The 14251-nt window shown below is 36.5% G+C and overlaps 1 protein-coding gene across 1 annotated transcript in view; it reads right to left on the minus strand.

Moving 5' to 3' along the window:
* EPB41L4A (erythrocyte membrane protein band 4.1 like 4A) overlaps nt 1-14251 on the minus strand; it is a 256390-nt gene that overhangs the window by 8775 nt on the left and 233364 nt on the right. The window contains exon 18 of the mRNA XM_011958280.1: nt 11556-11675. Coding sequence (XP_011813670.1) covers nt 11556-11675 — 120 coding nt within the window. The remainder of the gene's footprint in view (nt 1-11555; nt 11676-14251) is intronic.

The following is a 14251-nucleotide window of genomic DNA, read 5'->3' on the forward strand; positions in this document are numbered from 1 at the left end:
CCACAAAAAAAAAAAAAAAAAAAAAAAATTGTATGTTTCTTAAAAATCATAGAAACTGCTTCCTTGGTGTCCTGTATGGACTCTGCCTTTCCTACATTTGGTTGGTCTGATTTGCTAGATAATATGTTAACCCCATTAAATGATACTGTCAGAGAAGGTGCTAATATTAAAAAGCACTAAGGTGTTATTCCACTCTGACATAATGATGGTTCAGCTGTGACTATACTCCAGGATCTACTTCTCACAGTCAACCAAGAGTCTGAAGTATTACATAATATCCAGGTTAGGAAGCTATTCTACTGATCACTGTTCCTATTTCAGGAAGGTATGATAGTAGACATATCAGCTGTCTTCTAGTTACAGCAGGGTAACTTGGCCCTACTGACATTTCCGTACTAATTCTGTGTTGTGCGAGGCTGCCCTGTGCACTGTAGATGATCAGTAGCACCTGTGGCCTCTACCCTCTAGACACCAGTAGCACCTCCCCAGTGCGACAGCCAAAAATGTCTGTAGACAATGTCCCCTTAGAAGCAAAACTGCCCCCAGTTGGAAAACCACTGATTAAGGGTATGACCTAGGAATTAAGTGGCTGTGGTTGGGTTGTGGAAGCCAAGTTATTGTAAAGATCCATTATGTGAGTACTGGAATAGTGCTGGAGAGAGTGACAGGAAAGCAGAAACTCAATCTTAAAAGAATGAGGAAAATGACCCAGGGTGCAGCTGATGACAACTACCAGAAGTGGCGAGTGGTATCATGTGAGGGCATGCAATTCAAAGCTGAATGCTTTTAGGGTGGACATGGGGAGAATGAGAAAAGTTATGAGTGGCCAGGAGGACACACACCCCATGATAACAGGCCTAGGGGTGAGAGATAGTGACTATGAATAATACATTAAAAAACTGATAACATGATAACAGTGGATATGTCTGAATGCTGGTATTGCAGGTAATTTTATTTTCTTATTTATACTTTTCTATATTTTCTGATCTTTTTAAGCCAGGAGAATTTCTTACCTTAGTTATCAGGAAAAAAATAAGAGTGTTTTCATGTTTTGTTTTGTTTTTTTTTAAATACTGTGATTGTAATTCCACAGGAAATGCTTTTCATTCCCATCTCAGAAGAATTAGAGAAATGTTATCTTTGTTTTTTTCTTTTTGTTTTGTTTTGTTTTGTTTTGTTTTGAGACAGTCTCACTCTGTCACCCAGGCTGGAGTGCAGTGGCCCCATCTCGGCTCACTGCAAGCTCTGCCTCCCGGGTTCAAGCCATTCTCTGGCCTCAGCCTCCTGAGTAGCTGGGACTACAGGCGTGCACCACTACGCCCAGCTAATTTTTAGTAGAGACGGAGTTTCACCATGTTGGCCACGATGGTCTCAAATTCTTGACCTCGTGATCCGCCCACCTCAGCCTCCCAAAGTGCTGGGATTGCAGGCGTGGCCACTGCACCTGGCCTGAGAAATGTTATCTTAAGCTGAATGAGATCATCAGTCCTTCTAGCCATAAACATTGATCCTAAAAGATTAAGGAGTTTAGTCTTTATCTTTACGTTCTATAGCACCATAAAAGTCATATTTTTAAATAAACTAAGTTCTGACGTAGCCAGTAGTTTCAAACAGTTTTAAGGAGAGGAAAAGTTCCAAAGCTTAAAAAATGCTAATTTTCTGATTGCTAGACCACCTGTGATTTCACAAATGTCAACACAAGCTGCTTGTTAATGAGGAATGTATTATTTTTATGCTTACATCTGCACACATTTAATCAATAATTTAGGATGAATTCATGATCTGCAGCTTGGTGTTATCTTGTGGATTTAGAAAGCTGTGGAATTTCAGCAGTCATTTTTCTTAATGTGAGGCACTTAATTATGCCGATGTTTTACTTAAACTCTCCAAATAAATTCCTAAGGAAAGGAAATAGAACCCTAAGTTGTCCAAAGGTACAGCCTATATAGAAAATAATCATGCAGCCCAGTATTAGTCCAGTATTTTTCAAAAGCATCCCTCCTCCACATACAAATATTCCACTTTAATCAGAGAAATTAGTTGGATGACACATCATTCACAAATCACTTCCCTTATTCCAAAACCCTAAAACAAACATATCAGAAATCTACAAAGGATTTAAACTCCATCACTGCATATAATCATTTTATATAGTCTCCAAACTATTCAACTATATTATCTAAAAGTATACTACGGGCAATACATTATCCAATAATATATTTACTATATTTCGTATATTATACTAAAAAATATGGCAGTATTTTACTTTTTTTTTTGTCCTTCTTTATACTGATCACTCCTCTGAAAGGAAATTTAGAGTTGAAAATATGTACATTTATAAAACATCTTTATTTAAGGAAATCAAAGTTCCTACCAAATATCCCAGTCATTCTTTGTCACATTCCTGACTGGTCAAAATAAATCTAATTAGATGTCTTACTTTTCTCCCTCCCCCTCCAAATCAAAGAGCCTTAGGAAGCCACTGAGATGAACAACTTAGCTGCTGAAGATGGCTCAGGAGGCACTTCGGGTTGGGGGTGGGGGTTCATGTTATATCTTCACTTAACGCACCAGACTTAGATGTTCTGTAATTGAGAACATCGCCCTGACAGCCTCATCTTCCACAGTATCAGTACTTTTCAATAAAATAGTAAGATATTATCACCACCAGAGGGAGCACGATCCTTCTCTTGCACCCAGGTTTGACCTTAACAAAACTATTGTTTATACTTTAATGTCTCTTCCAAATATCCTGCTGAGTAAAGGTTCACTCATGTAGAAAAGCAGGTTCAACAAAGCTTTTTTCCTAGTGATAAACATCAACTGCAGCTGAAAAATGTACTAAATAGAACTGTACTTCCCAATGTTTTACCAGAGAAGATCTAATCATATTTCAGCTTAACGCTTTTTAGTAGAAAACAGTTTTGTATTTTATACTACTCTGTGTCTCTGGTATTTAATAATGAATTGATTTTCTAGCTATTTATTGGGGATAAAACACAAAAATGAATAATGATGTATCATGACATTCTGACCCTTAATGGATACATAATTTACATATACTGCAGTACGAATTTAAGAATATGGGAGTAATGGAGAGATCAGTGGTTTACTGTACATCTGAAATGCCAAATATACATATATATTTTTATACAGTACATATATTTTAAAATATTTTCTATATTATGTATATATATCTGAAGGATAATTTTGATTGATTTCCTTGAATACTGCCCTAGCCATGTTTCCACTTTTTCTAAGGGATGCAGTCTCACTATGTCACCCAGGCTGGTCTTGAACTCCTGGCCTCAAGTAATCATCCCTCCTCAGCCTTCCAAGTAGCTGGGACTACACATACAAGCCACCACGCCAAGCTCATGTTTCCACTTTAAAGAAAGCTGTAGTGGGTCCTAAATCCTCACACAACCAAATTCTAGTCTCTAAGGACTTTATGTGAGTTGCCTTACTCTACTCTCTTCATTTCTCACCACCTCCTCATCTCAAGGAAAAACACAAATACCTTGCAGTGTTTCTGGAGAAGAACTAAGACCTGGGGGAACTTACTAATAAAGGCTGTAACACAGGCACAACCTCACTTAATGCTCAGCAAAATCCTAAGAGCATGGTACCATGAGTGTTGTAGAAATGGAAACTCGTGGGGATCAGGTAATAAATAAGCTGAAGATCCAGAATGCAAATGACAGCACCCAGCAGGTGTTTTATTAATTGTCAATACATCTCAAGCTTTTAACAGTCATAGCTCAAATAAAGGACAGAGCCCAGTTTCTGCTATGTGAAGTAATCCATCATCCTTAAGAGTTATAACACTTTTATTCAGTTGCCCATTTAACATTTCCATTTAATTGTTTACTTGGCATCTCAAACTTAACAAACAGAAATCTTGATTCTCTTCCCCAAAAACAATCCTGGCCCATCCCTTCCCATCTCAGTAAAACAGCTACCCACTCAGTGGATCAGTTCAGAAACTCAACATCATCCATAATACCGCTCATACTACAAATCTGTCAGCTTTACTTCCAAAATGTACATTCATCTACTTCTCTTCATTTCACCACCACCATCTTTTCTGAGCTAAAGCCATTTTACCTTGACCACTGTAAGTTTTCTAATTGCTTTCCTGCTTCCTTTCTTCCTCTTTCTCAATCTGCTTTTTACCCACCAGAGCAACTTTTTTTTTTTTTTTTTGAGATAGAGTTTCACTCCTGTTGCCCAGGCTGAAGTGCAATGGCACGATCTCGGCTTACTGCAACCTCGCCTCCCAGGTTCAAGCAATTCTCCTGACCCAGCCTCCCAAGTAGCTGGGATTACAGGCATCCGCCACCACACCTGGCTAATTATTGTATTTTTAGTAGAGACAAGGTTTTACCACATTGACCAGGCTTGTCTTGAGAACTCCTGAACTCAGGTGATCTGCCTGCCTTGGCCTCCCAAAGTGCTGGGATTACAGGCGTGAGTCACCATGCCCGACCAGCAACTTCTAAATGAACTACTATCCACATAAATACATATGTGTGTGTGTGTGTGTGTGTGTGTGTATTTTCTAATTTAACTGCACTTTAGCCATATCAGATGAGAAATCTGACATAGGTCCTACTGGACTAAAATCAAGGTGTTGGCATGGCTGCATTCCTTTCTGGAGACTCAAGGGAAAATTCATTTTCTTGTGTTTTCCAACTTCTAGAGCTAACCACATTTATTCGTTCAGGCCTTTTCCTCTATTTTCAAAGCCAGCAACAGCAGGTTGAGTCTGTTTCAAACTGAAACACTTCCTCTTCTGTCACCTCTTCTTCCACTTTTAAGAAACTTATGATTACTTTGGGCCTACTTGGATAATCCAGGATAATATCCCTGGGTGAGGGTCAACTGATTAACAACAGCCTTAATTCCACCTACAATCTTAACTCCTCTCTGCCATTTAGGGTCATATATTCACACATTATGGAGATTAAGCCATGGATATATTTCAAGGGTCATTATTCTTCCTACCACAGTAACTATAAGGTTTTTCCTCCTCTTAATTTCTTTATATAAAAACACACTGTTTAAGCAAAGATACATTAACATTTTAATATGGGGCTTCTAACAGGCAAAAATAAAATATATTAAATATATGTCATATATTAAATATATGACAATAGCACAAAGGACAAGTGGAGCTATATTTTTCCAATGTTTCTAAATTTTAAATAAAATGTTACAATATTAATCTTAGGGTGTGATAAGGAACCATACTGATAAGAATCATACTTACAGAGAGAAAGCAATAAGTAAAAAAATAATAAAAGTATAGGTAAGACATCAGAGAAAATAAAATGGAGTATCAAAAAATATTCAATTCACACAAAATAAAGTAGGAAAGGAGCAACAAACCAACAAAAAACAGGCATAATAAACCAGAAAAAAGAACAAGCTGGCAGACTTAAATCCCAAAATACAAATAATTATGTTAACTGCCAGCAGGCTAAACATTCAACTTAAAAGGCAGGGATTGTGAGGCTAGAATTAAAAAAAAAAAAAAAAAAAAAAAGACCAACTGTCCACTGTTTACAAGAGGTGGACTTTAAATATAAAGACATAATTAGGCTTAAAGTAAAAGGATTAAAAGGATATACCATACAAACAGTAAACATGAAGAAGTTATGGTAGAATTTATGCATGTGCATGTGTAGTGGACACAGAGAAAGGAGTATTACCAGAATAAAGGGTCATCAGTTCACCAGGAAGGAAAAAAACCTACATATACATACTCCTAACACCAGAACTCCAAAATAACTTGAAGCAAAAACTGACAGAATTAAAGGAAAAAACAGACAAACTCACAATCACTGTTGTGTATTTTAATATTCTTCTCTCAATGACTACTTGAAAAGTAGGTAAAGAAATTTAAAAAAGACACAATCTGAACACTATCAGCTAACTGCATCTATTCAACACCCAGGAACTGAGACTCCTCATTCTTCTTGAGTCCAGAGATTATTCATCATTGAAGACCATATGCTAGGCCTTAAAACAAGTCTCAATAAATTTCAAGGGATTAAAACCGTTCAGAATTTTTTTAACCACAATGGAATTAAATTATAATAATAATAATATTTGTAGAAAATCCGGAAATATTTGGAAATTAAACACACAACTAAAAATGCCATCATCAAAAAAATGACGAGATAAATTAAAAATTATTTTGAACTACATAATAAAAACAATGTCAAAAACACGTGAGATACAGTTAAAGCATGACTGAAAGGGAAATTTATAAATTTTTGCTTATATTGCAAAAGTAGAAAGGTTTAAGATAAATGTTATCCTAAGAAGATGAAAAAAAAGGAGCAGGTAAAAGACAAAATAAAAAGAATAAAAAGTAAAGTCAATGAAACAGACAACAGATAGCAAAGAAAAAGCAACATCTAAAACTGGTTCTCTGAAAAAAATAAATAAAAAAAAAAAATGAGGAGAAAACACAAATCACCAACATCAGGAATCAAAGTGGTGATATCGCAACAGATTTCACAGATGTTAAAAGCACATGAAAAATTATAAACAAATTTTTGCTGAAAGATTTGACAACTTAGATAAAAATGAAATTATTTTAAAAGCATAAATTATCGGCCGGGCGCGGTGGCTCAAGCCTGTAATCCTAGCACTTTGGGAGGCCGAGACGGGCGGATCACGAGGTCAGGAGATCGAGACCATCCTGGCCAACACGGTGAAACCCCGTCTCTACTAAAAATACAAAAAAACTAGCCGGGCGAGATGGCGGGCGCCTGTAGTCCCAGCTACTCGGGAGGCTGAGGCAGGAGAATGGCGTGAACCCGGGAGGCGGAGCTTGTAGTGAGCCAAGGTTGCGCCACTGCACTCCAGCCTGGGCGGCAGAGCGAGACTCTGTCTAAAAAAAAAAAAAAAAAAAAGCATAAATTATCAAAACCCTACACATAAGTATAAAATATGAATATCTCAATATCTGCCAAAGAAATTGAATTTGTAATTTAAAACCTTCTGCAAAGAAAATTCCAGGCAAAGATTGTTTCACTGGTGAATTATATATTTAAGAAGAAAAAAATGCTTTTATATTAACTCATTCAGAAAATGGAAGAAGAAGGAATAGTTCTCAAATTATTTTAAATGACCAATATAATCTTTTTACCAAAAACTTGACATTACAGGAAAATTACAGATCAATTTTTCACAAAAACAAAGAAAAAAATCTTAACAAGGTAATGCCAAGTAGAATCCAGCTACATACTGAAAGGAAAATACATCATGACCACAAGGGGCTTATGCTAGGAATGCAAGGATGTATCATTCAAAATTGAATCCATTTAATTCCTCCACGAACACAATAAACCCATAAAACAATTATCTCAACAGATGCAGAAAAAGTTTGTAATCAAACTCAAGACCCATTCATGATCAAAACTCTTCACTAACTCTTAGCAAACTAGAAATAGAAGGGATATTTCTCAGTTGTGCAGCTAGCATCATATATAATGTGACAAACTGAATGCTCTCCCTTTATGAAAAAGAGCAGTCAAGGATGTCTGCTTCCTTATCACTTGTATTCAACATTGTAACTTAACACTGTACTACATGATCTAGCCAGTATAATAAGGGAAGGAACAGAAATAAAAGACAGAAAGACTAGAACTCAAGGAAAACTGTTCACAAATATGATTGTAACTGTAGACAATCCTAAGAAACTGCCCCCCACCCCCGCAAAAGCTTCTAGAGCTAATAAGTGAATTTAACAAGGCTTACGGGGTGGCAAGATGTAGCATCAGTATTTTTAAAAGTCATTTGTTCTATATACTAAGAAACAACTGAAAAATACATTTTCTGAAATGTAACAAAATAAATTATTCTATACTGAAAACTACAAAACATTGCTGAAAGAAGATAAAAACAAATGGATGAATAAGATCTTTGTTTTCTCAGAATTGATCTATACATTCAACATAATCATAGTCAAAAGTCTTTGGGGGAAGGCAGTAAAAACTGACAAGTTGATTCAAAAATTTAGACAGAAATGCAAAAGTCCTAATCAAACAGTTAAAACAATCTTGAAAAGAAAGGGGAGAGGGAAAGCAAAAGTTGGAGAATTTACACTGCCTTATTCAAGTCTTATCATAAAGCTACAGTAACTGAGACAACATGATGGCTTAGGGATAGACAAATAGATCAATGAAACAAAATTGGCCCACATGTGAGCAGTCAATTCTTTTTCAACAAAGGCCACAAGGCATTTTAATGAAAAGTCTTTTCAAAAATGGTGGTGGAACTGGATAGACTACAGGAAAACAAACTTCTCAATCTCTACTCATCCATACACAACAACTAATTCTAAACGGAACACAGACCTAAGTATAAAAGCAAAATCTATAAAGCTGCTAGAAAAAGATGTAAGACTATCTTTGTGACCACGGGGTAGGCAAATACTCCTTAAGATTTAAAAAAAAAAAAAAAGCCTTAACTAGAAATGAAAAAAATCTGATATATTGGTCTTCACCAAAATTAAAAAGTCTGCTCATGAAAAAGCAATGTTAAGAACATGAAAATGCAAACCACAGCCTGGGAGAAAGTATTCACTCATAATATGCATATCTGAAATAGAACTTTTATCCAGAATACATAAATAACCTACAGATGAATAATAAAAAGGACAAACCCAATTAAATTGGACAAAAAAATTGAATACTTCAAAAATGAAGATATATGAATAACCAATAAGCACACAAAAATGTGGTTAACATCATTAGCCATGAAAGAAATGCTCATTAAAACCACGATGGAATGTCTACTTCAAGCCTAGTAGAATGACGAAAATTAACACAGCAACAAACTCAAATACTAGCAAGAACTGGGGCAGAACAAGACCCTCTCATATCTTGTTAGTGGGGTATAAAATGATCCAACCTCTCTGGAAATCATTTTGGTAGTTCCTTATAAAATTAAACCCGCAAATACCCTGTAATCCAGCAATTCTACTCCTAGGTATTTGCCCAAGGCAAAAGAAAACAGATTCCACACACATACTTGTACAGAATGTCTATAACACAATGGCAAAAACTGGAAACAATTCAAATATCCATCAAGAAGAGAATGGATAAAAATACTGTGGTATATTTCTACAAAAAATTTAAATAACAACTGATACCATGGATGAAGCTCAAAAACATGTTGAGTGAAAGAAGCAAGGTTTTAAAGGAGTATGTATTGTGTTATTACGTTTATATGAAGTTCAACAAGAGAGAAAAACTAATCATAGAAATCAGAACAGAGGGCCAGATGCAGTGGTGCACGCCTGTAATCTCAGTACTTTGGGAGGCTGAGCCCAGTAGATCACTGGAGGTCAGGAGTTTGAGATCATGCTGGCTAACATGCTGGCCATCTATACTAAAAATAGAAAAATAGAAAAAATAGAAAAATTAGTTGGGTGGTATGGCAGGTGCCTGTAATCCCAGCTACTTGGGAGGCTAAGGCAGGAGAATGGCTTGAACCTGGGAAGCAGAGGTTGCAGTGAGCCAAGATTGTGCCACTGTACTCCAGCCTGGGTGACAGAGAAAAAAGAAAAAAGAGAAAGAAATCTGATTTCTTCAGTGGTTGGTTGTGATTCTGATTTCAACAGTGGTTGGTTGTGAGGGTGGGCACTGACTAGAAGGAGCATGAAGGAACTTTCTGGATTATGGAAATATTCTATATCTTGACTGGCAGGATGGATAGATTATGGATACATTTGTCAAAATTCATTAAACTGTACACATGAGAGGATTTGACTGTATGTAAATTTCACCTCAAATTGCCTCAATTTTAAAGGCTGTTAAATGAACCTCAGACCACTCGACTAAAAAATGATTAAATTCCCAGGCCCACTACAAATATTTGCTCTATAATATAACTGAATTATAGTAATAACAACTTTATTCTATTTCCCAATTTTTATATACAAATGAATGGTTCCATTTATTTACTATATCTCTAGGAATATTTTTTAGCTTCTTCAAAACTTATATATAAGATTTTTTCTAATTTTATTTTACTTTCTCCTTTTTAAATAAATTAAATGTACTACTGACATTTAATTGAACTCATAATGCTTTAGAAATAGTTATAAAAACTGAATGCTGTTTTAAGATTTAATATCAAGTTGCCAAACCTTGTGTATAACAAGTCCTTCAAAGAAAACGATTCCACATGGAAAGGTAAAAATGTGGTGGCAAAAGATTTACCCATGACTGTGCCGGATCTAATCTTGGGTTCTATGCCTTTTGAGTAAACTTCTTCAATGAGGTCTGATTCTTTCATATCTAAACTTCCTTTTTTTTAATGGAGTTGGGGGAAGGTGCTATCACAACAAAGGAAATTTTCATTAACTTCTGCTTTAAATTGACTACTAATTTAATTAGGTTGCTAAAAAAAATTACAGAGTAATTAATACATCTGTAAGGGTGTACATGGTTTAGTGACTATTTGCAGGTTTTCTATTACAAAAGAAAGTCATCACTCAACAATGATGCACTACTGATAAAACACATACATACATACACGGGGTTAATTTCTAATTGAAAGGTAAACATCTAAGACTGACAAGTGTCCTTAGTGTCCTACAGCACAAAAGGTCCTGGTGTGAACCCCCTGTACACTCCGGAGTTCTTTCCTAATCTCTTTTAACCTGATGTGGCATTCACAGCTGTCCTCTTGTCACCCTCCTGCCTGGCTCCCTCAGAGCTCCCTACCTACCTACGCAGTCTCCACCTCCACTACCCAACATCCTTTCATTTCCTTATCATACGCAACTGGACTTAATTCCTCCCCCTGTGAGTAATCAACACCAGACATCTAACCACCCACCATCACAAAAGGATCTGTACTTAGTCTTGGCTCACTTTAAAAAGGTGAGCCATGGTTTGGCAAATGGAGTGGGAGTAAGGCGTCTAAATCTTGATAATGCACAGATTTAAAACACACGCGGCACAGAAACTTTACCAGCTCAAAGACAATTAATTTGGCGGACTGGCAATCACACCATTAGGGTGAAATTGTGCTCACACAAGGCGTTGCCTAGCAACAGGAGGAGCATGCAAATTCCAACAATGAGGTGTAATGAATCACTCACTGACTACTGTTCACAAATGGTATTTTGATGGGAAGATATCTACATCTGGTTCAGTCTGGAACAAGACTTCAGAGAATTGTGCAGACTCAAACTGAGAGAAGCAGCAGGTATTTCACCAGCACCCTGGCTCTACAACAAAGGAGACTATTCCTATCTATTCAGGTAAATGTATACTTTGGTTAAGAAACAACACAAAACAAAAATATGGCTCTGAGGGCCTTGTTTGCATGACATTTTGTTTTGCCTGTGCTTCAACTTCTACGGCTTCAAACATGGCTAATAAATGTCACAAATATTAGAAGGTAAATATGACAAATAAACAATGAAATAATCCCAGTTGAACTAAAACACTTTAGAAGACCTGAATATCCACATGCTACTTCAAATTCAGTGTTTTCGAATCAAGGTATAAAAAGAGTCCACATACGAACGAGATCTGTGTCTGGATCGCCTGTTGTTGGGGTCGGCTTGGTTTTTTTCCTTTTGTCTCCTTAATACAGCTTCCCACTGAGGCGCTGAATCAATCATATCATTCTCCTGCCGTATTCTGAAAGGAAAGCCATGCATCTGAAGTTAACATCTACCTGGATGGCGCATTTTAGCTTCATCCTAAACTTGCTTTTAAATGTTACTTAAGCAGCAGAAATTTTATTACGATCATTTATAGCTAAAGATGCATATTAACTGAATTAATACATCTATATGTAGGTAAGTACATATAAACACACAGAAGTATACAATACTCGTTATATATGTAAATACATGTTATTTGCAGACTTCTGATTCTAATTTTCTAGCAAAATGACATGTATCAAAAATTCATTTTAAACATTTCTAAGTTTTGACTAAAGAAACTTTGGCATCTGCTATAGAGCCAATCTTAACCGATGAAAAAAAATCATTATTTTAAATGTGCTTGTCAAAAGATTAATAAATGGTTTTACTTTGAAATACTCTTAAAAAGTCATACTAATTTTCAAGGTTTTCATCAAAAATAGGTGCCAAATATAATTCCCATTTTTTAAGATAGAAATCTAGACGTACAAAAAGTTAAATATGGTGGCATAATGTATTAGCTGAATAAGACACACGATTCTCATCATGGCTGCTCACACATTTAAGAGGGAATGACAGTTGGATGCTGGATGTGGCCAGGGAAGGAATGGAAATGAGGAAAAGAGAAACGTGGGAAAGACTTGGAAGCACAGGTGCTTGACATGTAAGATCACAGGACAGTGTTACCAAATCCTCTCAGTTTTTAAAAACAAGATAATCCCCAAATCTGAATTTTTAAAGTGAACTCTTCTAATTTTTAAGTCTTTCAACCAATTCTAAAGCATGATATAGACTTAACAAAACCCATGGACCACGCTCAACCTGCACAAATTTTAGACTTCCGATGTATCAAGTCTTTCAAATAATGAGGTGCACTATTGGGGGAAGAGGAGGAGTACTTAATTTACGTGAAATACTGTCTCAAATGCAAAACAATGATGCTGTGAAGCCTTTTTTTTGGGGGGGGGCAAACTAAACACCTGTTATTTGAATATTTAACTTCTAATTTATGTAAGCTCTTCAGAAAGCTGCTCCAGAGTGTTCATCTCCCAGGGTATAGAGAGCAGCATGGAACTGCCAGGTAGTCACCCAGTACAGCCACTGCATGAGCATAACTGCTTCAAGACAAAAGTAAAAAGAACAGGCAGGCTTGGAGGCATTTCTTTCTCTGAACAGATGTCTTTTGGTTCCTCTGTTATAGCACTTAGTATAGACTGTGGGCTGGATATCTGGATTTGCTTACAGGTGCGAATCAGTGGATGGGTGACAAATATTCATTTCACATATAACTTAGACATAATGTAAAGAAAATTCAAGTTGAAAAGAACAGCACTTTGTGAGGAAGAAACTGTTTAAATCTCTCTAGATTAAAGGAGAATTGTGCTAAGTAAAAAATTATCTGTAACATACTCCAAGCCTTTGAAGTGTACGTATTTCCTCACTAAAGTTTTCATTTTTAATAGACTATTATTTGCATATTAACAGGATACCGTCATGGTATTTTTCATAGATGTAAGAGCATAATTCTTTCTCTCATTGCATATACAGAGTAAATTTAAATTGAGCATATACTGCTATGGACCTTAATATTAGAAATAACTGAAGAAAACTATGAGATCATAGTTTTCTATGACTATGAGGTCATAATTATTAATCATTCTTTGAAACAAACACTCCCATTTGAAAATGGCATGTGGGTACCCGTGTGTGCTGTAAACACACAGACACACATTTTTGTAGCCAGAACCTACACCTACAAGCCATTCTGTGTTCATGTGACAGTCAGAAACCCACCAGGCTTGCGGGTAGGGGAACAGTCCTGGACACCCCCAGGACTGAGGGGTCAGGGTTAGGAAGAGACAATCACAGGGAAGGTGCCGCACTGGCAAGGTGGCATCTCCCTTCCTACAGGAACCCACACGTGGATTGCTGGGCCCAGGACTGGACACAAAACTCAGGTCTCCTAACTCCTAACCCTGGAGTCTTTTAGGATGCAGCTTTCATTCTGAATGAAATCACTGTGCAGTTGATGGGCAGAACTAAATTTTACAGTGTGAAATGTTTGTATCAGGAAGTTAGGGCGTCTAAATATTTTTGAGAGGTCAAACCTACTAACAAAGCTGAGGCCTAACTTGGGCAAACACATACTTTTCCTAGAGTAACAGACACTGAAAAGGAAGCACAGTTACTGTATGTTCATTCTCATCTATTGTGGAATTCAGCTGGCTACCCTCATACTCAGACTTCACTCTGACGATAAAAAATTAAAACTCCTGAGACATAAGCATGTGTATTTCCTGTATTCTGCTATAACAGTAAGAAGGACCAAATCAGAAATAATTCAAGATTATACATGTACCTTTACCTTTTTTTCTAACTGAAAAGTCTAAAGTGAGGGCAGTGAAACCCTGTCAGTTAATATCCTTGCGATCCATGTTTCAAAGACAGATGCCCTCTACTGGCGATGCTGTTTCATAAATATTCTAACAAGACACATTAAAAATGTAAGAGTCTTTGGAAAGTCACAACAGAAGCACATTTTCCTGAGTAATGGGTAGTGTGGCCACC

This window comes from Colobus angolensis, unplaced genomic scaffold (assembly GCF_000951035.1).
Source record: "Colobus angolensis palliatus isolate OR3802 unplaced genomic scaffold, Cang.pa_1.0 Scaffold465, whole genome shotgun sequence".
NCBI lineage: Eukaryota > Metazoa > Chordata > Mammalia > Primates > Cercopithecidae > Colobus > Colobus angolensis.